The 24964-nt window shown below is 35.4% G+C and overlaps 1 protein-coding gene across 1 annotated transcript; it reads right to left on the reverse strand.

Annotated features, from left to right (window-relative positions):
* Window positions 1–429: 429 nt before the first annotated feature.
* On the reverse strand, window positions 430–24491 carry Dld (dihydrolipoamide dehydrogenase). Its single transcript, XM_027926382.2, has 14 exons — window positions 24341–24491; window positions 22841–22919; window positions 19079–19158; window positions 18512–18580; window positions 16051–16120; window positions 15064–15164; window positions 14639–14782; window positions 13943–14044; window positions 4665–4855; window positions 3540–3710; window positions 2809–2998; window positions 2224–2361; window positions 1261–1350; window positions 430–1166 (listed from the first exon to the last, which is right to left on the reverse strand). Exons 1-14 carry the CDS (start codon window positions 24377–24379, stop codon window positions 1101–1103), a joined length of 1530 nt encoding a protein of 509 aa, XP_027782183.2. The 5' UTR covers window positions 24380–24491; the 3' UTR covers window positions 430–1100.
* Window positions 24492–24964: the final 473 nt, after the last annotated feature.

Genomic DNA, 24964 nt, shown 5'->3' on the forward strand with positions numbered 1-24964 from the left:
GCAATCTATGCCAAATATGGAAACTTAAGGAATCTGAAATGATTTTCAAATTTCGTTATAACATGGAAAAGCCTATTTAGCATTTAGTACTTGGCCTTAAGTATTTAAAATGGTTATTTATCTTATCAGTAAATGCAACTTTGTAACTCTTTAAAGAAACGATCGTTTTCTCAGCCAAGGAAAATGACATAGAAAAAGACAGCAAGTTAAGATCCTTTATGTTATATTTCTCCAAAAGTATATACTAAACATTTACTAGGTATCTGTAAAGCAGATGAAAGAGAAATGACTTTTTAAATGATGTACTTAATGTTGTACAATATGAAAAAGAGATATTCAGAACTATAAAAGTAATAAATAAAATATACACCAGATGTAGTCATGAATGAATCAGGACCATCTCAACATGCACTTAGAATAACCAATAAGTGAATATTAAGACATTTATTTTGGTATCTTCATTCCTTACTATAATACATTTGAGTCTCCATTTAATATTTGAGTTCTGTAGATAAGACTCTTGAGTAACTGTAACAGATTTGTAAGCTTCAATGGAACCTTTAAAAACCCCTGAAATACATAAATTCTATCCCTAAATTGCAAGAATTTTAAGAGTTTGAAATGGAAGAGATGGTCACTTTATTTATACGAGTCAGTCCATATATATTTTAATATTGTTCTAATAACTGATTTGTTTCCAATATGAAAACCAAATTTAAAATAACTTGATCACCTTCTTTCAAACACAGCTGCTGACAAACCATACTCCAGGCTCCATCCTTGTAAAAAGTAAATCCAACTTTACTGAATCAGATAAAAGCCACTTAACATTAATTCAAGGAGGTTGAGCCTTTCATAAGTAGCATGAAAATATGGGTTGATGAAAACTTTGCAGGATTCTATTATTAATAGCTTTTTGTCCTGCATAGTAATGCATTGAAACAAAATATTTCAAAATATAGACTATTCCATTCTTTCCAAGCCTATTAAATTCCTTCCAAAAGTTTCATAATTCAGTCCTAGAATATGTTGGAACTGTGAGCATATCCTGTGACCTCTACAAAAGCTTCCAGGAGATTTCAGAAAATATATCTTCTAATTTAAAAATTGATTGATTTGCCAAATGATGCAGCCAGGTTTGCTTCTCTAAAAGCTTCTGATAAGGTCTGCAAGGGAAAAAATGTAAAATTAAAAATCAAATATTTGTGGGTCAGAAGAAAGTTTAGGTAGCCCATAATTCTGTGTATTGTTAATAGTTACCGGATGTGCATGGCAGACTCTAGCTATATCTTCACAAGAGGCTCCATATTCCAAAGCCAGAGCAGCTTCATTTACCATTTCTCCAGCACCCTTTAAAATAAGCCAAAAAGTAATTTTGCTTTGAGGGAAAACAACTGTGTGCTAACAGGATAGCAATTATTAAGAGAATAGAATTTTAAGTCTTGTTTGCCATTATGGCAACTGAGGAAAATTCAGGAAAAGGTGACACAGAAGAGTTTGGGCTCTGAAGCTAGATGGATTCAAATCCCTTCACTCGCTACCTCAACCACTCATTGGCTCTATGTGCTTCATTTAATTTCTTCACTTCAATAATAGCACCTATCTCACAAGCCTATTATAAAAATGAAATAAGGTTAATGTATATACTTAGGAAAAGCAACATAGAAAGCACTCAAATATCATATATTGTTACAACAGATACCTACAGGAAGAATACACTGTAGACTGAGTGAAGGCTTCCCTTAGGAGGGAATAACAACAATCACCCATGCCAAAATCTGGAGGCAGAGCATTCTAGGCAGAAGATCCTACAAGCACAAAGGCCTATTATAAAAATAAGACTGATGTGATAAAAACTTAATAAGCATAGACAGGGAGAACAGAGAGATGAGGTCAGAAAGGTGAGCAGAGTAAGGCTAGATTCAGTGAGGGCTCATCTTTAACAGTTTGAAGTTTAAAAGCACCACTGGAGGGTTTTAAGCAGGGATATGGTGTAGTGTATGTTTTAAAGGGATGATTTAGCTGTAGTATAGATGATATACTACTATATCAAGACTGTGAGAGTGCTGTTGGTACCCTGGTAGAAATGATGCACAGAAGCCTTAATCAAACTTTTGTTGATAATAACATCAGAATGTAAATACCAGGTGGTTTAAAATTAACCTGTAAAATAGCAATGGTTTCCAAGATTCTCAATGGAATTTCTATTTTTACAATACTCACTGGTCCTAGAATATGTGCTCCCAGTACTCGGTCTGTTGATTTCTGCCCAAGAATCTTCACCATGCCATCTGTGTCAGCATTTGTCTTAGCTCTGCTATTAGCAGCAAAGGGAAATTTTCCAACTTTATACTCAATACCCTGGTGAGACAAAAAATGAGAACTTACATAAGCACTGAAAAAATTCATCTCCATTACTGAAATCATCTACTATTTGTACAGAAAACAAATCCCAAGAAGGCAGTTGTCCACAGAGCATACAGAAATACCAAAAAGCATGTTAATGAAATCTATTTTGGGTATAAATGCAAGCAAATATAAATGTATGTCCATCTATTTCAAGTCAAATATAAAAGCTCTAAAATTATTAGTTTTTTAGTACAGGCAGCTTATTCTTCCCTCTATTACTACTGATAAACCTGAAGAGTGAATGAGCTTTTTGATGCCAACAAAGGAAAAAATAGATAAAATCTAATGTTCTCCACAATTACTAAAAAAGCATCTAGTATTGCATTAATAGTTTATCAGTCACCAGTGTTATTAGATCAATTCAAACACTGAAATAAAACTGCCCATGTTCAGAATTACCTCTTCCTTCAACTGCTCTTCTGACTTGCCAACCCACGCAACTTCAGGGTGTGTGTAAATCACTGATGGCACACAATTGTAGTCAATGTGCACAGCACCACCAGCCATTCCTTCAACACAGATAATGCCTTCATCCTCTGCTTTGTGAGCCAGCATTGGACCAGCAACCACATCACCAATAGCATAGATACTACCAAGAGATCAAAAGAAACAGTGAACTTCTGAAATCAAGGATACTCTTCATCAGTTACACCATGTTAACAAAAATGTTTCTAGGGCTGGGGGTGTAGCTCAGTGCCTCACGTGTGTGAGACCCTGGGTTCTATCCCCAGCATAATAATAAAATAAGTGAATGAGTGAAGAAATAAATAATTGCACTTCTAGTTAATAAGTCACCAAAAGACATATCAAATACAGTTCTTCAACTATAAGCAATGGAAAAAATTCACTAAGTTCTTTTTTATTTTACATCTTCTAAGTACACTATTCTTTCCCCAAGTTGATACATTTTTTAAAAATATAACAAAAGTCTTATTTTTAAAACAGTGTTTGAAATAAACTTTAAAATTACTGTAAATGCCCAGCATCTGAGAGGCTGAGTTAAGAGGATCACTTGAGCCAGCTCAGGAATTCAAGACCCGCCTCAACAACACAAACCCTGTATGCAAATAAAAGAAAAAAATACATACACATACACATAAACTGAAAATGTAAATAATTACCCAACTTACTTTGGTATTTTTGTTTGGAATCTGGTATTGACTGGAATTCTACCTCTAGGATCTAATTCAATTCCAAGGTCTTCTAGTCCCAAATTCTGAGTAAAGGGTCGTCGACCAATGCAAACCAAGAGTACATCACAAGTGATAACTTCAGCTTTACCACCAGAAGCAGCTTCAATACTAAACAATGAACAGCGTATAACTGTTAAACACACATCTATAAAGATAGGTGATAGTAAGAAATTTAAAATCAAAGACTTCTCAAAGCCTGATGAAATTTCTAATAATGTTAAGTTTACTTCATTATAAGCAAACTGAGTCAGGCAATGGGAAAAATGTATACATCCTCTAGAGTTTTATCATTAAACTCTAATAAAAACAGGCAATGTAGGACGCACAGTGGCACACGCCTGTAATCCCAGCTATTTGGGAAGTGAGGCAAAGTAGCCAAATTCAAAGCCAGCCCCAGCAACTGAGTAAGACCCTCAGCAATTTAGCAAAACTCTGTCTCAAAAGAAAAAATAAAAAGAACTAGAATGTCACTCAGTGGTAAAGTACCCTTGGGTTCAATCCCTAGTAACATCCAAAAAGAAAAACCACAGGTCTCAAGGGTGGGGGGTGTGGATCAGGCTCAGTGGTAATGTGATTGATTGCCTAGGGTTTTTAAGGCCTAGGGTTCCATTCCCAGCAACACAAAACAAAACAAAAAAGCAAAAAACATAAATCTTAGAATCAGTTAAGAACTATATCTGCCACTCACCAGCTGCATAACTGACTTCAGTTATTCCACTAAATTATGTAAATATTTAATAAGTAGAACACAGACACAGTAAGCAATCTAATATTATTGATTTCTGCCTAAAAATACTATATTAATTTTACTAAACAATGGGAACTTTAAGTTTTGTGAACACAAATTATGAAAAGGAATATTACAATAAGAACATTGGTTAATTTTGTCTAACACCAACTAAATCATGAATTTCAGTGCACTAAGTTGATAGATAATACTGAGTCATACAATAAGCAATAAAATCGTCTTATGTTATAGAAACCCAATACATTTGTTAAGCTGATCGAGTGTTTCTTAAGGTGACAAGGATGATATGTCAAAAATAAATGTACTATACTTACGAAACATCAATTTTTCCATCTGACTTTTTGGTAGCACCAGTAACCTTTGTATTCAATTTAAATTTAAATCCTTGCTTTTGAAGAATGCGTTGAAAGTTTTTAGATACCTCCATATCAATTCCGACTCCACCAACATGACCCAAAAATTCAACTGCTGTCACATCTGCACCTAGTCGTTGCCATACTGAACCCTACAAACAACAATTTTAAAAAAAGATAAAGATTTCCATAACAAATGTTTATTGAATCGTCTTAAATAATTTACTTAAGACAGTTTCTTCTCCTGCTAATACTTTTATTAGAAAGAGGTTTAAAATGAACTCTGAAGTAAATGGGTATAACTTCATATATTCACTTATTCACTCAAAATTTATTAAGCACTAACTATGTGCTACATATGCTTTTATATGCTAGGCATATATTAATGACCAAAACCCACCAAATTCCTGCCCTTGGGGCCCTTATATTATGGCAGGGGACATTAACAAGTAAAATTCATGCTAAGGGACAGTAAAGTGTTCTAAAGAAAAAGTAGAAAATAAGAATCAAAATATTAAACTGGCTTCATATTTTATCAACAAAGGAAATGTTAATTTTATTCAAAGTATAATTTCAGCTGAATAGTGTTTTTGTTTGCTTGTTTGTTTGATACTAAAGATTGAACCCAGGAATGCTTAACCACTAAGCCACATTCCCAGTCCGCTTTTTAAGTGTTCAGACAGGGTCTCACTAAGTTGCTTAGGGCTTGCTAAATTCTGAGGTTCGCTTTGAACTTGCAATTATCCTGTCTCAGCCTCCCAAGTTGCTGAGATTATAGATGTGCACCAATGTGCACCTGGCTGAACACTGTTTTTTTATTTTAACCATATTTTAACAATTAGCATAACTTCTGAACAACTGCATAATATACACATGACAAGCAAGATGAATGTCATTTTATAGCATTAAATAATAAAGTATGATAAACAAAGAACATACCCTTTGCACAAAATTATATTAAAAAAATCACCTAGTATGAAGAATAATATTGGCCAAATTATATTGCTATATTGTGTGCATGTACTAATGTGACAACAAATCCCATCATTATGTACAACTATGATGCACCAATAAAAAAAAATGGAGGAACAAAATCACCTAGTGATTTAATTTAAAATTAGCTAAAAATTTACTCTTTCAATTAGGTTCGTACATTCATTTTATAAATTTCATAAAATTTTGAGGTGAGAGCTGGGTTAAAAAGAGGCAATACAGAGTCACTAAAAATCCAACAGTGAGACTATACAAAGAATAACTCAAAATGCATCCTGAACCTAAAACCCAAGATTATAAAACTTCTAGAAGAAAACACAGAAGACAATCTTAGATCTAATATCTAGATATCTTAGAGATAATATCAAAAGCACAATCCATAAAACAAACAAAAGATAAATGGGACTTCATTGAAATTAAAAACTTAGAAATATTAAGAACACAAAAGCAAAAGCCAGACTTTTGCAAAGATCTGCAAAATATTGCAAAAAATCTATGTGATAAAGGATTTAGATATAGAATACACAAGGAACTCTCCAAACTCAATGGAAAAAAAAAATGCACCAATAAAAAACACACAAAATACTGGAACAGACACTTTCATCAAAGATGAAAACAGATAGCAATTATGCACAAACAAAAACTCTCAAGACTACAAGTCACTAGAAAAATGTAAATTAAAACCACAATAAGAGCAGGGTGCAGAGGCTCATGCCTGGAATCCCAGTGGCTTGGGAGGCTGAGGAAGGAGGATCCCGTATGAACAGCTACCCTCAGAAATTTAGCAAGGCCCTAAGCAACTTAGTGAGAACCTGTCTAAAAATAAAAAAATAAACAGGGCTGGAGATGTGGTTCAGTGGTTGAACACCCCAGGGTTCAATCCTTGGTCCAAAAAAAAATATATGGACAGTACTAAGTATTAGTGAGGAAAAAGAGAAATTGAAACATGAATCACTGGTGGTACTGTAAAAATGATACAGTCACCATTTTGGAAGGTGTTAAAAAAATTAATACACAGAATTATTATGTGACTGAACAATCACACTCTTAGGTACATAACCATTAGAAATGAAAACACAGCTACATAAAAACTTATCCATGGATATTTATAATACTGTTATTCATGATAGTCCCTCAAGAGAAACAACCTAAATGTCTATCAATTGATGAATATAGGTAACAAAATGTGCAATATCCACAGAATGGAATATTATTCAGTTATAAAAAGATATTAGTATAGACAGCATGCTACAACTTGAATGAATTTTCAGAACATTATGTTAAGTGAAAGAATCCATAGACAAAATGCTACATATTGTATGATTCCACTGATAAGAATGGAAATCCATAGACATAGAATGTAGATGAGTTTCCAGGAAGGGAGAAATGGATAAATGACTGCCAATGGGCACCGTTTTTTTTTTTTCCTCAGGTGAGGAAAATGTTCTAGCATTATGCAATGTGATAACTATACAACTGTGAACTATGAACTAAAACCATCAAATCAAACCTTTTAAATGGGAGAATTATACAATATGTGAATTAGATCTCAATAAAGTTGTTTAAATGCAACAGCACTCTTCTGAAACTAAATTAGAATAATAAGAAATAGTAGGAGTGTGGAAAGAGTAAGAAGCATTATCTTGGAGTAGTAACACTCAAGTAGGGAATGATGAACACAGGTAAGTTCATCTATCCTAAACTGATTCCAAAACTCCAATAATATCCACCATTTATTTATAGAGCTTATTGCATGCCAGGCATTGTTTTAAATGTGTCACTTTATTAAAACCTGACAATAATCCTATAAGCTACATAGGATTTGTATCACCATTATGAAGAACTAGTTCAGAGAGGCTTATTAATTTAACAAGAACACAAAGTCAATAAAAAGCAGAGCTGAAATTCAAATTTAAATATGTACTATTCCAAAACCTATGTTCTCTTTTTCTTGTGGGGTAGGGAATGTGGGGCAGGGTAGGGAGTTCTGGGGATTGAACCCAAGGGCACTTGACCACTGAGCTACATCCACTACATCCACGCCCCTTTTTATTTTCAGACAGGGTCTCACTAATTGCTTAAGGCCTCATTAAACTGCTGAGGCTGGCCCTGAACTTGGGATCCTCCTGCCTCAGCCTCTTGAGTTGCTGGGATTACAAGCATGTGCCACAATGCCTAACAAAATTTAGAGAACTGGGAATTTTTTTCACTTGACATGCTAGGAATTGAACCCATTTTAGGGGAGTGCTCCACCACTGATTTATATCTCCAGCCCTCTAAATCCTATGGTCTCCACCATCAAAACCAAAGCAGGCAGGCAAACCGTAAAAAATAAAAATACAGTCATATAAAAATCTTTATGAAAGAGAGATATGACTATACAGTAAATTCCCTAAGTTTTTAAAAAGATGTGAAAACTAATTCAATACAATAAAAAAACATCTAAAACATTGTGTCAGAATGTCTGAAAATGACCTAAGATGTTATGGTTTGGTGAGAGGTAATCCCCCTAAAGCTCACAAGTGAGACAATGCAAGAAGGTTCAGAGGAGAAATGATTGGATTGTAAGAGTCTTAACCCAATCAGTAAATTAATCCTGATAGGGATTAACTGAGTACTAATTGAAGTGGTAGGGTGTGGCTGGAAGAAGTGGGAATTGGGGACCTAGTTTGGGGGTATATATTTGTATCTGGCAAGTGGAGACTCTCTCTCTGCCTTCTGATCACCATGTGAGCAGCTTCCCTCCACCACATTCTCCCACCATGATATTCTGCCTCACCTCCAGCCCTGTGGAATGGAGCCAGTCTTCTAAGGACTAAGACCTCTGAAACCATGAGCCCTCAAATAAACTTTTCTTTCCTAAAATTGTTCTGGTCAGATCTTTTAGTCACAGCAGCAAAAAAAGCTTACTAAAGCATAAGGCTTGTAAAAAACCTAAAGCAAAAGTGCTAAAATGAAGAAATGGAATCACTTTTTGAGGATGTTATACTGACCAACAAAAGGAAACCTAGGCCAGGTGCACTGGCATATGCCTATTGTCCCAGTGACTTGGGAAGCTGAGGCATCAGGGTCATAATTTTGAAGCAAGCCTTGGCAACTTTGGGAGACCCTGTATCAATATAAAAATTAAAAGGGTTAGGATGTAGCTCAGTGGTAGAGCACTTGCCTAGCATAAGCAAGGCCTGGATTCAATTCCCAGTACTAAAATCAACCAACCAATCAATTAATCATTATTCCTTTAATGTTCTTGTTAGCAACCTATGAGAACAATTTTATAATGGAATGAATAAAATCTTTAGACAAAAAGTGAAGCCCAAGAATAACTAGCTATTTTCAAATGAGTTAATTCCACAATCAAACCAATTAGTTTGACATTAGACATTATCAGTGAACTCTGTTAACTTTAGCATAAAGGAATTGCCAAAATATTTCCTAAATTTTCAAAAAATGGAAAAGAATAGATTCTGGAACATGGAATATCAGTGAACTCTGTTAACTTTAGCATAAAGGAATTGCCAAAATATTGCCTAAATTTTCAAAAAATGGAAAAGAATAGATTCTGGAACATGGAATAGAGATCAGTCACTACATAATACTGGAAGAAACTGTCTGTTCTGACAATGATTAGATGCTACCGCAAGTGTTCCAAACAGGTCACATAAATTGCTCTTATTTTCTAGACTGGTGAATGTGGTATATTTTGATATCAGCAAGGTGTTCAAATATAGTCTCAATATAGATAGATCAACAGAGACTCAAAGATGTTTATAACTTGTTAAACACTGTGGCATTGCCAGGTGCAGTGACACATAATCCCAGCTACTTGGCTGAGGGAGGAGGATGGCAAACTTAAGGCCAACCTCAACAACTTGGCAAGACTCTGTCCCCAAAAATAAAAAGGGTAGAGGATGTAACTTAGTGGTAAAGCACCCCCTGGGTTCAATTTCCAGTACTTTATCCTGGTCACAACTTGAATGACACCAAAGGTAGTATCCTCCATCAAAGAAGATGAGATCTGATAATGGGACTGCATTCCTCAGTTAACATTCTCCCCAAATTTCTGAATCACAAAAGGCAAAAAAAAAGCAGGCAAGTATATAAATATCAGAATCAAACTAAAAAATAGATTGGAATAATGTGTGCAAGTGGACAAAACAGTCTTTAGTTAGGTTTAAAAGATTAGCCAAGCATGATGATGCATACCTGGAATCCCAGCTACTCAGGAAGCTAAGTGGAGGATTATAAGTTCAAGGCCTATCTGGGCAACACAGCAAGACCCATCTCAAAAAACAAATTAAAAATTACATATGTGGGCTGGGGATGTGGCTCAGGCGGTAACACGCTCGCCTGGCATGCGCGGGGCGCTGGGTTCGATCCTCAGCACCACATAAAATAAAATAAAGATGTTGTGTCTGCCGAAAGCTAAAAATAAATAAATAAATATTTTAAAAATTCTCTTTCTCTCTTCCCTCCCTCTCTCCCTCCCCCCCCCCCCACCTTTCTCTCTTTAAAAAAAAAATTTACATATGTGGGACTGGGGTTGTGGCTCAGTGGTATAGTGCTCACCTAGAATGTGTGAGACACTGGGTTTGATTCTTAGCACCACATAAAATATAAACAAAATAAAGGTATTATCTACAACTAAAAAAATTACACATGCAAAAAATGAGGTTTTTAACTAACCCCAAGTTTGATATGGCTGCTTTAAAAAGAGAAAAGATAAACAACTAAACTTGGTTGTCTAGTTAAGGGATTCCATTAAAAGAAGTATATCTATGAAAAGAAGTAGTTTCTATTATATTGAGTTCTAGACAGCATTACAGGTGAACCTGATAGAGTGGACCACATCAAAATGATGACAACAAAATAATGGATCTGGTTTTTATGAAACCAAAGTACTAAACATTAAGAATAGCAATGCTTGGGGTGGGGCTATATAGCTCAGTGGTAGAGAGCTTGCCTCTCATATGTAAGGCACTGGGTTCAATCCTCAGCACCACATAAAAATAAAGATATGTGTCCATATACAACTAAAATATAAATTCTTAAAAAAATTTTAAAGCAATGCAGAGTCAAATATAAATAAAACTTAGTCCCTGCCTTCAAGGAGCTCATGGTATTGAAGGGAATTCAAAAGTAAACAAGTAAATGTAATGTACTATTATTAGTAGATCCTGCAAAATGGTAGATACATTATACCAAGGACTCAAAGACAGAAAAACTTAAACTCTAAGAAGTCATCACTAAAAAGGCAACTACTAAGCTGACTTTTGAAAGATATTTATTTATCAACAAATATTTATTGAGCAATAACAAAAACTAATACAGGAGTACTTATTATATATTGGCTACGGTGTTTGGTTCTAAAGATATACAGTAAATGAAACAGTCCTGATATCTGCCCCCTGGAATTTAAGATTTAATGAAATGATAGGAAACAAGCAGTATCAAGAAAGTGAGATAAATAAAAAACTGACCTTCTGGGTGCAATGGAACATCCAGCAAGAGCACCCCAGAACTCTGGGGTAATAAAGGCAGGGCTCACAAGAATGCAAGGACTGGTAAGGAGTATCCCAAACAGAAGGAAGGTCTACCAATAGAGTGAGATCAAGGTGTATTCAGGAACTGATACACAGATAGACCCAGAACATAGCTTGAGAGGAAAAGGTGCTAATAAAGCTAGAGATATAAGCCAGTGCCAGATCATTTTTAAACCACATCAAATTTGGATTTGTCCTAATAACAACAGGAAGTCACTGAAAAATTTCAAGCAGGGAAGGGACATGATTAAATTTGTGTTAGAGAAAGATCACCCTACCTACTATGAGGAGAAAAGACTAGAAAAACCTAAGAAAATGCAGGACACGAAGGCAGGGGAGAAATCAATGTATAATTCTAATCTTCCTGCTTACCTCCATATGGGTGGCAGTACCATTTATTGAGGTAGAAGTGTTAGAAGAGAAACAGGTTTGGATTTATTTGGGGTGAAGAGGGAGAATGGGCACAGGAAGGTGAAATTACATTTACTTAACAGAGTGCTTGTGACATACACAAATGGAGACGTTGGTACATTCAGATATGAAAGTCTAGAGGCAAGGAGAGAGGATTAGGCTACAGATATTGTAAGTCATTGAATAACTAGAGTGAGAGTAATATTCTGTGAAAGACAAAAAGGGTCTAGGAGAAAACCTGGAAACAGAATCTAGAGTATTACTCACAATTAAAGGGACAGCAAGAAAGGAAAGGTACAGATGAAGTCAACTCAAAGGATAGATATAAAATCAGCAGAATACGGAAACAGAGAAGCTAGAGAGTTTTAAAGGCAAGAAATCACACAATGCTGACTGCTGCAAAACAGTAGTCCACTGGATTGAGCAATAAATCTAGTCATGTCCTTATCAGAAGCAATCTATTGATACCAGAATCCATGAACTGAGGACTGTGTGGGAGCTGATAAAAAAGAGCAGAGACAACTCTTTCCTCTCACCTTTTCACTACCGGTAGTGAAAAGGTGAGAGGAAAATTAGCTGAAAGGTCTGGGATCAAGAGAAGGCTTATTTATATGTACGTAAGCCTATCTCTGCAAGCGTGGATGCACCTGAGTATGTGTGGAGGAGTATGTTTATGTGTGTGTGTATATATACATACACACACACACACACACATGTAGAGGCAAGTTCAACTATAAATGAAAAGGGAGAAGGAGCAGGAAAGAGTTTAAAAACTGAAAAATACAAGAAAGAATAAAAATCATAAAACCAAGCTCCTGAGAAGGAAAAAAAATGATGTGCTACCAAGCTCAGGTGAAGGGATTAATCACAGAGAAAACAGCATTTCCATAGTAACAAGAAGGAGAGCAAAAGGATAGCTGCAAAAACAGCTAGTAAGGTCATTTTCAAATGTGGGGCATCAAGGGGAGGAAGTTGTCATCCCAAGGGGAGGGAGCTGTCATCTCATGGTTTCTCTTTAATGTGCTCTTTAGGAGAAAAGGAGATCTGCAGGCAAAAGACAATGTACTAGCAGAGGTATGAAAAAAGTGAGAAAGAAAACAGCCACTACAAGATCAGGACAGTGTACAGGCGAGGGGAGTTATGGGTGGTTACCCAGGCTGAGGAACCTGTTAAGGTTTGTGACCAAAGAATTTATATAGGCATGAATCCACAGGATTCACCTTTCTCCAGAAATAACAATGGGAATAGCATTAAAAAGTCATACAGCTGCATTCAACAAGAGTTTAATTAAACTATTTCTGCCAAGCAATATAACAGAACCATTGAGGCAAGTGACACCATATAAGAGAGTGGTTAAAGTGATAGACTGTGTAAACTGATAAAGAAAGCATTCATGACAGGAAAAAGCAAATGGCAAAAACATATGGAATATCTGGAATAGAAAATATGGAGTATAGAGTACACTGAGAGTAACTGAGCAAAAATAAAGAAGATTGTGGTTACAGAATAAAATGTCTGAATTTATGATTTCAGAAACAGAGCAATTCTTGGTGATGAAAAGTACAATGGTTCTAGAAGAGGATACCTAAAATGAAGGGAAAAGGTCACTGGAAATATGTGGAAAGTTGCCAGATGGACAGAAAGGGTGAAGTTATGAAACAAGCAGAAGGTATGAAACATCATGGTGCTCAGAGAACTCCAAGTTGTCTAATAATTATAAAACATAAATTAGGAGGGAGCAAAGAGCCAGGGCAGGTAGGATGTGTAAGAAGCATAGTCTTCAACTGGAATGCAATTTTGCTCAGAATAATAGACATCTTTTAGCATATAGGGCTGTCAAATTAAAAAAGAATTAGCCATGGGCTTCTAATCCAGCGGCTCAAGAAGCTGAGGCAGGAAGATCACAAGTTCACAGCCAGCCTCAGCAAAAAGTGAGGTACTAGGCAACTCACTGAGACCCTGTGTCTTAAATAAAATAAAAAAATTGAGCTGGGAATATGGCTCAGTGGCTACTGCCCTGAGTTCAATCCCAGTACCCTTCCCCCGCCCCCCCCCAAAAAAAATTAGATTATCTTCAAGGAATAGAAAGGGTGGAAGAAAGAGAGAAGCAGACTATAAAATATAGGAGAATGTTCTAATTATTAATGATCTAAATAGGGTGTCTCAGAAGAAAAAGTATATTCATTATTACTAGAAGTGTTTAAGCAAAACTCAACACTAATAGGCTTATACAAGAATAAAACAGGGGCTTTAAATCCAACTCCATGGAGGTAGTAAGAGAAAGACACCACTTACCAATTCTACACCAATTACTCCTGCACCAATAACAACCATCTTTTCTGGAACTTTTTTTAAAGATAAAGCACCTGTAGATGACACTATTGTATCTTCATCAATCTATAATACGAAAAGCAAAAGACACAATCAAAATTTCTTGGAAAAAAACAATAATTTATAAACTGCTATCTCATTCCATAAAAATCACTGAAAAAATTAAGACCTTTTTTTGAAGTATCTATGACTTCTATATGACCAATTTCATCAAATTCCATTAAAAATGCTAACCTTAAATCTTACTATTCAGCATTCCAAAACAAAAAGAATTTTAACTTTAGACTGAACTCCTATATATCTTAATATAAAATTTTATGTTATCTGGTCAAATTCACTGCAGAATAAGTAAGATAAGTAACTTTATAAATCCTAATGATTGTCAAAAAATATATTTCAGCCAGAAATCTCTCATTCAAAAAATTCATAAATTAGATAAAATAAACTGGGAATTGAACTCAGGGGCACTCTACGCTGAGTTACATTCTCAGACCTTCTTATTTTTATTTTGACAGGGTCTTGCTAAGGAGAATGGCCTTGAACTTCCAATTCTCCTCCCTCAGCCAAGTAGCTGGGATTACAAGCTTAGACCACTGAGCGTAACTTATAAAACTTATTTCTACAGAAAGGGTACAACAGGTGTAAATTTATAAAGCATACCGTGATTCCAGGAAAAGGAGTAACTTCTGAACCTGTGGCTATAAGAATGTTCTTTGTATCAACAACCTGAGTGCTGCCATCGGCTTTCGTAGCTGTGACCTGATTCTTGCCAGTTATCTTTCCATATCCATTGACGTGAACAACCTTTATAATGTTTATAAATTCACAAAGCTTAAAATGATTTTTTCTGACAAACATGAGTAACAGGGAAAAAATATTCAGTAATTAATTTAAAACACAAAATGCTTCTGTACTTTAAAAAATTGTTGTACATGTCAGGGAAATCTATTTCTGGTTATTACTGTCTTTAAATTAAGCAAATATCCCCCAGTAGGCAAGTTCGAATAGCACCACTGTATTAGCTTAATGTACAATGTTTAATGTGTATATAAAATTAAACAGAAATCTACAAGATGAACACCAACCTTATTTTGCTTGAATAAGTGGGCAATTCCACCTGTTAAAGCTTTTACTGCAGTACTCTTCTGCTCCATCATCTTCTCTAAATTCAAGCGAACTTCAGACACTGTAATTTGTTAAATAAACCTTAAGTCTATAGCTAAATTCTTGAAGCAATGTGTGGTATATTTTACTAATCAAGGTCTGAAAAATTGGTTTAATGCTGATAGAACTGCATAAAAATCAGAATTAAAATTTTTAAATCTAATAGCTAGCTTAAAAATCACAGAAGACAAAAGCCAACACATCATATCATAATAACAGGGCTTATTAAACATTGTACTATGTATATCAGAGGTAAAAATGCAGTGCAAAATAAAATGTGGGTAATATATTTGCTTTAGCGTATATACAACACCTCTATAGTCAGTGATTGCCTACACACGGTCCTTTCTCTCAGAAACCTACTGCTATAAAGGAAAAAATGAAGGACAAGTTAATAACTCAAGGTATATTTAGGTCTTTCCTAGAAAACTTCAGGGGGATAACAATAACTAGAAAGAAAGGGTGAAAACAACCCCAAAAAGTATGGAAGAAGACCCATCAAATTCAATTGTTACAAAATATCCTCCTTTTATTCTACTATGTCTCATCCCTCTCTATCTCCTTGGCCCTTTCTACTACCAACAACTTGAGGAAGCCTTCCCTCCTTTATCTGTTCACCAAACTCAGGAATCCAGTTTCCCCAGATTCTCAAGATGTTAGGGAAATGAAAAATAAGTATTTACAACAAAATTAGTAGACATCTGGCAAAAGTCTGCAAAGGAAAAAAAGATACCATGGAAAAAAATCTGGATCTAAGTAATCTTAAGTAAATCTCTACATTTTTAAGATTTGTTATCTTCCTCTTCCCTCATTAAACATCTATTCACAAATACTAGCCATATAAAAGTATTTAGCAAGAAGAATCAAGTATGCCCCAAAATGTTGCTAAATATAAAAAGTATACTTACTTTCAATTCCCCGAGATGCAAAATCTTTTCCATGGGCCATATGGTAATAGTGAGAATTATTCAACAAAGCCTAAAAAAAGCAACAAGACAAAATTATCAATTACTCAATGATCAAAAAGCACTTATGAAATGACATTCTCTACATGAACTAGTACATAAGACCACACCAGTTCACATTATCTTCTTATGTAATTAATCTAAGACAAATAATAATGACATAAAAAATTCAACCAACAAGAACGGAAAACAAAAAAACTACTTTCTTTAAAAGCACAAGTGTAAGAACATGCCTCTACCTGGCAGATTAAAAAAGGCAGTCATGTTCATTCTTCATAGAACTAGAAAAAAGCAATCATGAAATTCATTTGGAAAAATAAGAGACCCAGAATAGCCAAAGCAATCCTCAGAAAGAAAAGTGAAGCAGGAGGCATCACAATACCAGACCTTAAACTATACTGCAGAGCAACAGTAACAAAAATGACATAGTATTGGTACCAAAATAGATATGCAGACCAATGGTACAAAACGTAAGACACAGAGACAAACCCATATTAAATACGGTTATCTCATACTAGACAAAGGCACCAAAAACACACATTGAAGAAAAAATAGCATATTCAACAAATGGTACTGGGAAAACTGGAAATCCATATGTAGCAAATGTAATTAAACCTCTATTTCTCACCCTGCACAAAAATCAACTCAAAGTTAATCAAAGACCTAGTTAGACACTAGAACAGAGACCCTGTGCCTAACAGAAGAAAAAGTAGGCCCAAATCTTCATCATGTTGGCTTAGGACCTGACTTTCTGAACAAGACTCCTAAAGCGCAAGAAGTAAAATCAAGATTCAATAAGTGGGATGGATTCAAACTAAAAAGCTTCTTCTCAGGACAGGAAACAATCAATAACTTGATGAGAGAGCCTACAGAATGGGAAAAAATCTTTACCACACGCACCTCAGATAGAGCACTAATCTCCAGGATATATAAAGAACTCAAAAAACTTACATTATAAAAACAAATAACCCAATCAATAAATGAGTTAAGGAACTGAACAGATATTTCACAGAAAAAGAAATACAATTGATCAACAAACATATTTTTAAAAGTTCATTATCTCTAGCAGTTAGAGAAATGCAAATCAAAACTATGCTAAAATTTCAGCTCACTCCAGTCAGAATGGCCATTATCAAGAAAATAAGCAATGGGCTGGGGTTGTGGCTCAGTGGCAGAGCGCTTGCCTCATACAAGTGAGGCACTGGGTTTGATCCTTAGCACCACATAAAAATAAATAAACAAAATAAAGATACTGTGTCCATGTATAACTAAAAATATTTTAAAAAAAAAAAAGAATACAAGCAATAATAAATGCTGGCAAGGATGAAATTGGTGCAACCACTATGGAAAGCAGTATGGAGATACCTCAGAAAACTTGGAATGGATCCACCATTTGACTCAGCTATCTTACTTCTCAGTTTATACCCAAAGGATTTAAAATCAGCATACATCAGTGACACAGCCACATCAATGTTTACAGCAGCTCAATTCTCAACAGCTAAACTATGGAACCAATCTAGATGCCCTTCAACAGATAACAGATAAAGAAAATGTATACATATACACAAACAGACTATTATTCAGCCTTAAAGAAGAATGAAATTATGGCATTTGCAGGTAAATGGATGGAACTAGAGAATAACATGCTAAGTGAAATAAGCCAATCCCAAAAAAACAAAAGCCAAATGTTTTCCCGGATAAGCAGATGCTGATCCATAGTGTGGCAGGAGTATAGGAAAGAATGAAGGAACTTTGGTTTGTGTAGAGGGAATGAGGGGAGGGGTGGGACTGTTGGGATGGGAAGGATAGTAGAATGAGACAGAAATTATTACCCTATTTACATGTATGATTACACTACTCTGCACTATGTACAGCCAGAAGAATGAGAAATTGTGCTCCATTTGTGTACAATATGTCAAAATGCATTCTATTATAAAATAATTAAATAAAAAAAGAAAAAGGCAGTCATATTTACATACATAAGGACCTAATAGAATTTACTATTCATTATCTGCTTCATTAGGAAAGAAAACTACGAAGAAAAAGAAAATGGATCATCAGATTTTAAATGGAAAGGTTAGGTACTGATAGAAAAAGCTATTTCAGGAATGAGTGGCAGGCTGGTGACAACACTGTTTTACAAAGAAAACAATGTGTCTTTCCTAATCTTACTTGGGTCATTTACTTCTTATTAACTGTATTAAGTTAATAAGAAGTAAATGACCCAAGTATTAAGTTATTATTAATAATATTAATTATTAAGTTATTATCTAATAATAACTGTATTAAGTTATTATTAGTAATAATAATAATAATCTAGTCTCAATAATCTAGTCTCAATACATCCTTATATTCTGTGGCCAATGAAAAAAACATCTCTGCACTATTCAAAATACATGCTCACCTTAGAAGGAATACAACCAACATTCAAGCAAGTTCCACCAAGTGTTTCATTTTTCTCAATGCACACTGTCTACAACCAAAGAAAATATCAGTTAACTGCATGAAATTTGCAAAGTTTCAGTTCACTAAAATTCTAAATGCATCTGTCTTAATTGTTCTGCAAAACAATCTATTTGAACTATTTTTCAGGGACTAACACATAGATAACTTTAAAATTCATCATTTGAATAAAAAAACACAAGTTAGCTTCAAAATGAATTACTCTAAAAGGTATTTTTGTTTAACATTACCATATATATGCTTTTACTTCTATCACTGTATCTTCCAAAATGTGATTAGAAGCTCAAGTGAAAAGTTTCAGGAGGAAAGGAAAAATGAAGGGTCTTACTTTCAATTCCTTCAGAATACTACAACCAAATAAACCCTCTATCAGTCTCAGAGTTACAAATAATCTATAGAGTTAAGAAATTATTTATTATGTTTCTACCTGCAAAGTATTTTGTGAATATGATCTACCTGTCCTGTTTGCTTTTGTTTGAAAGCAAATCAACATCTAGTTTAATCTTACCTTAAAGCCTAACTGGGCAGCTTTAATGGCAGCAACATATCCTCCAGGACCAGAACCTATCACTGTTACATCAGCATCAACTATAATAAAAGCAAATTAATATAAAATAGTAAGTTGCTTAATACTTACCAAAAGGTGCTATTAAAAAAAACCCCAAGATTTAAATCTCCAAGAAAGTGCCAATAACCAGCATTTTCTAAACAATATTCCTATTAACTTGATATTCTTTGATACTACTAAATATGGCACAAATTAAAATTTTCATTTTTTTATTTTAAATTTCATTTTTATTTTCAATTATTTATTATAGCACATGGAAATACAACTATAATATTACTGGTATCCAGTGACCTTGCTAAATTCTGTAGTTTTCCTTAATGATAACTGACAGGAATTTAGAACACTGGAAGATAAGTCTATATAAAGGAAAGAGACTATCTTTGGAATCTGAAATAATACTTCAAATTTCTGCTCTGCCACTTACTAATGTCTGATCATGGCCAAGTGACTTCGACTTTCTGTAAGATGAGGAAGATAAGCACGGAATAAATATGACATTTCAAAGAAGAAACAAGAGGTTCAGAGAGGTCAACTGACTAGCCAAATAAATCATCTAGCAACTGAATGGCAAGGCAAAACCAAGCTATCTCTACTAATAATAAATTTCCCATTATTTAATACTATTCCATTCCTTAATTTCAGCCACCGTAAACTAAAATCCCAGAGAAGAACAATTGAGCTTTATAATTACTAGGTATATGACTTTAGGTGAGTAATTTAACCTGCTTCATGTTTGTTCCTCCATCTACAAAATAAAGACCACAAAAAATATATATAATTTACAGCATCATAACACAAAATAATGTACATTGGGACCTGGAAGAGGATGTTTTTTAATTGTCAGTGGCCTTAATTTCCAGTGTACAGTCACACTCTCCCACACTCACACTCTATACTTGATCTCACCTGAAATTGCTCATCCTCTGAAATCCTGAATTGTAATACTTCACTTTCTGATCAAAACCCTACGATCTCCTAATCCATAAAGAAAAAGAAATATAACAACAGATTTAAAGCAAAACAACCCCGGGTTCAAATATGAGCTCTATCAGCCCTAAATCCTTGGATAAATTATTTAATCTCTCTGGACTTTGATGTAACATATGGATAATAATAAGGATGATATCTATAACCCAAGGGTTGTAAGAACAGGGAGAACATAAGTCAAGACCCTAAAAAATGGATGGAACTAGAGAATATCATGCTAAGTGAAATAAGCCAATCCCAAAAAAACAAAAGCTGAGTGTTTTCTGACAGGCAGATGCTGCTCCATAGTGGGGCAACGGAATAGGGAAGAATGAACTTTGGTTTGTGGAGAGGGGAATGCAGGGAGGGGTAGGCCTGTGGGGATGCAACTTTAGTCTTGCAGTCTCCAGTCTTATTCCCATCCTCCATAACACCTTATACTGCTACAATGCTACCCTTGTTCTAGTCCTGCTAAAGACCAACTAAGATCTTACTCTCTTGCTCTTCACTGATTTCCCTGTCTCTTACTGGAAAAAGTCCAGGTTAGTAATTTTTACACTCACATCTTTTCTGTCACTATTTCTCAAATCTCATATCACATTCGGTTTACCCAGGAAGCTTCAGCAGAAGTGTTAGCTTACATACACAGAATTATACTGGTCTATCGATGTACAGTCTGTTCCATCTACCCAAAATCAAATACTAAGAGCATGTATTTCATGAAGTTCTTGTGATATATATGATGCATGGTCCTGGTTCTTATATCTAATTAGAGAAAGAATTATAATAAAGTCAAATCTGAGAGAGAAAAAGAAGAGAAATTACATCAAATTAGAAAAAAATTACATCAAAATAGAAAAAATTATATAAAAATAGAATTACATCAAAATAGGAAAAAAAAAAAAAAAAGGTCCGTGGACTAGATGAAAGGGACTGAGGGGGAGGGAGAAGAGATGAGGCGGGAAAAACAGCAGAATGAATCTGACCTAACTTTCCTATGTACCTATATGAATATACCACAGTGAAATTTCACCATCATGTACATCCATAAAACACTTAAAAAAAAAAAACTAAAAATAAATAGTAGAAAGATAAGTAGAGTAGAGGGCCTGAACAACTTAGGAAGACCCTGACTCAAAATAAAAAAGTGCTGGGGATGTAGCTCAGTGGTAAAGTGCCTTCAGGTTCAATCCCCAGTACCGAAAAAAAGAAAAAAGTTATCAGTGTTAGTATAATTCCATTAAAACCTAAGTTTCTGCTCAAGGAGTATCTACACATATAAAAAGCAATAAATCTTTGTTAAATAACTCCAAAGATAAAGATTTAGCCATGAAAAGTATGCTTACGAAATAAAAAACTAAAATTTATCTTATATAAGTTGAGAATAATAAGTAATATTTCCATTTAACAAAAGAGACATAGGGTATAATGGGTCCAACATTTTCCTCCCACCATCAAGTTAATATTTTTTTAATATTAATTTTTTAGTTTTAGGTGGACACAATATCTTTATTTTACATTTATGGGGTGCTGAAGATCAAACCCAGTGCCTCCTGCATGCTAGGCCATCACTCTACCACTGAGCCACAACCCCAGCCCAAAGTTAATATTTTTTAAAAAAAGATTTCTGGACCTATTCAAAGCTAAAATAAATTACTCACTGTTGGTTACTTGGGACTAGAATCCTCTGCCCCCAACTTTCTTCTAAGAATAAAACATCTGAAATAATAGTTTGATAATACTTAAGGATTCAGGATAAAATTATTTCACAGAATGCAGGGAGACCGACTGTCACAATTACCCCTAGCTAAAAGATTCTACAATGAGGTTTTATAAGACAATTTTTTACTTATAATCCAATTAGGTGAGTCCGGTAAAGATCAAACAGATAATTTCAAATAATCAATATCCATATTAGGAAGTTAAAAAAAATCTCAATTTTTATTTATATACTTCACGTTTTAAAAGTATGAAGAAGAAAATTCCATGATCCACAGCTTCCTTTTAGGTACATCCTGCTAGTTTTTAAAAGGTGCTTTTGATAGATCCATAAAGATTTTCATCCAGGACACCAAAAATCATTTCACCATTCTAAATTGTTAAAACGACCAACACAATATTACCCAGTAGGCAAAATCAATTAATTTTTTAAATTGCAAATATAGAAAATTGCTCCTCAGTTCAAAATCTCTCAGTTGTTCCCCATCATACTTGAAGTCAAATCCACACTACTTGGCCTGATTTACAAAGCTTCCATTATCTGATCCTTGCCAACATCTCTGAGTTTACATTCTGAGGGTCTCTGCACAAGCTGCATAAGTATTCTTGCTATTCCTGAAACCTCACAAGCTAATTCCCACTTCAGACCTTTCTCACTCCTCTTTCCACTGAGGGCCCTGCTCAGACGTCATCTGCTCAAAAAGGTGTTCCCTGACATCTTATCTTAAATAGTCTTACTCCAGTTACTGCTTTTAGTTTCAATTACCTCCTGGGTACTTATCTGTTACTTATGTATTATTTGTCTTTTATTACCAGCTTATTAAGTTTCATAAGAGCAGGGCTTTGCCTTGTTCACCACCCAAAAGACTCTAGGTGCTCAATAAACATTTCAGTGAATAAATACATAAACAAATGAATTCTAGCACAGATTACTTAAAATTCAATATTCACCTGCTTTTACATTAAAACACAAACAAACTGTCAGTTAATTCTAGTACTGTTGTACTAGGTACTTACTTGACTGATCAGCATAAGTTCTCAAAGGCACTGCAGAAACTCCCTGTAGGCCATGGCATATTCGACTGAAATGGCCTCTCTAGAAATGAGGAGAAATTTTTCTATTATGTAAAATACAAATCATAGAACTAATGAAGACTTATGAAAGTACAAAAACTTTGGGCAAATAAATTAAGCACTGCTTTTCAATGTATCTTCTATTAGCACACAGAAGTAATATCAATTTCTCTTTGTTGGTCATCATCTGCACTTTTCACAATCCCAGTTTACTATACTTATTTTTCATTTCAGATATTCAACAAATCATTTCATATTTAACCTAATAAAAGTGATATTATTATTAATTTTTCAGAAAGCATGGCTAATTTTTTGTGCTGGGGATCATTAATGCCATAATTAAAGTTGAAATTTCAAATTCAAGGACTTGAATAATCTGCATTACAACAATTATTTTACTTGTAACTATGGTTTCCAACTCTACTCTACCAAGTACGTACAGTCCCTATTTACTTACATGTTCTTGAGCCATCAACTAGGAACTGCAAATTAGACAAGGTATTCAAGAAAATGCACTAAAAATGTACTCTTATTCTGTAGTTACTGTAGTTCCACAAACTGCATCTTAATGTCAACCTCTACAAACCTAAGGTATCATTTCCTAAAAAGAGCGACACCTGCCCCTAACAAATGGGAGGCAGTGTCAAAAATCTACTCTGATGTAGTAATATTCTCTATTCCAAGGCAACTCTTGCACCTGAAGTAAAGAAAGCAAAGAAGAGTGTCAATTCTGAATTTACTCACTGCTCCGCCTCTCTTTAAAAAGCTTGACTACCGGCATGTTTCACTTACTTTCAGGAACACAGATACCTCAGGTTTGAAAGTTTGATTGCTATATTATCTTTAAGTTCTTGTAGTACCCAGCTCTGAACCAGATACATACAATTTGGCTGTATTTGATAGATGAATGAAACGATAACCCGTTGCAATTAAAAATACAAGCCTGTTGGAGGACCTGAGGGATGGCAATGGACACTAGATCAGAGCTACAAACACAGAGGCCCTCATAGAAATCTTCTAGCGCTATATGTTGGGGTAACCCCAAGGTTACTACCAACAGCAGAAAATTAGGCCACTCTGGGGTCAGGATTAGGACTACGAAAAAGGTATGAAGAGCCAGACCGTAATTGAGAAGGGTGGTTTAATACTTCCCCCGCCAAAGTGAAGGCCTATGGGAGACTCGTACGCCCCTCAGCCCAGGGGATGCAGTGTGTGAGACCGCTGGTCGCTACACACTAGCGGGGACTGTACACAGCCCGGGCCCGCCTCTGGGCTGCCGCTATCGGAAAACCAGCGGTTACCAGCGAGCCAACCCCGGGTCAAGAGGGCACTCTCGCCAGGGCGCCGGCCTCTCCCACCACCACCCGAAAGGCCGCATCCTGGACCTGTGAGTGAGCTCTTCCTACTTCAGGCTCAGCTCGACTCCAGCCAGTCGGCTCTCACCTTGGCCAAGGAGCAGTACACACGACTCCAACTCTGCATTTTTCCCCGGTACTTTCCTTTTCGCCAATCCTTTCACCTCCGCTGAGCCGCCCCACTGCTATTCCAAGGTCTCCCCAGCGTGCGCATGCACTAGTGAAGCCTACGTCATCACCCGGGCGCAGAGCGATTGGCCTGCGGGGTCGAGGTGTTCTTATCAGGTTCGGCGTCGTAAGCTGCCGTAAAAAACATAGTGCTTTGTGGCAGCGGAGCGTTACGTGATCGTTTTAGAGGATGCTGTCAAAACGTCCGGAGCTGCTTTGCAATTTTATACTTGGAAAATGAAATAAACAAATAAAACTATCGTTTGCCCAATACAGGATGCAAAAAGGAAAGCTTGACTAGTCTACAAGCTGTTGGTAGTGCTAGACTTTCCTCGGCACTTTCCGTAAGCATTATCTCACTTTGTAATAACCATGTGAGGTACTACTAGCCTCCGTTTCTTGGTTGAGGCCCAGAGAGGTTAAACAAACAATACCTTCAAGATCTCGCAAGGGGAAAATATCTGCAGCCAAAAGTACAAGACTTTTGGTTTTGATTACTGCTTTATAAATTCTCCCTCAAGTGCTATATGAGGGATGGGGCCAC

The sequence above is a fragment of the Marmota flaviventris genome, chromosome 1, assembly GCF_047511675.1.
Source record: "Marmota flaviventris isolate mMarFla1 chromosome 1, mMarFla1.hap1, whole genome shotgun sequence".
Lineage (NCBI taxonomy): Eukaryota > Metazoa > Chordata > Mammalia > Rodentia > Sciuridae > Marmota > Marmota flaviventris.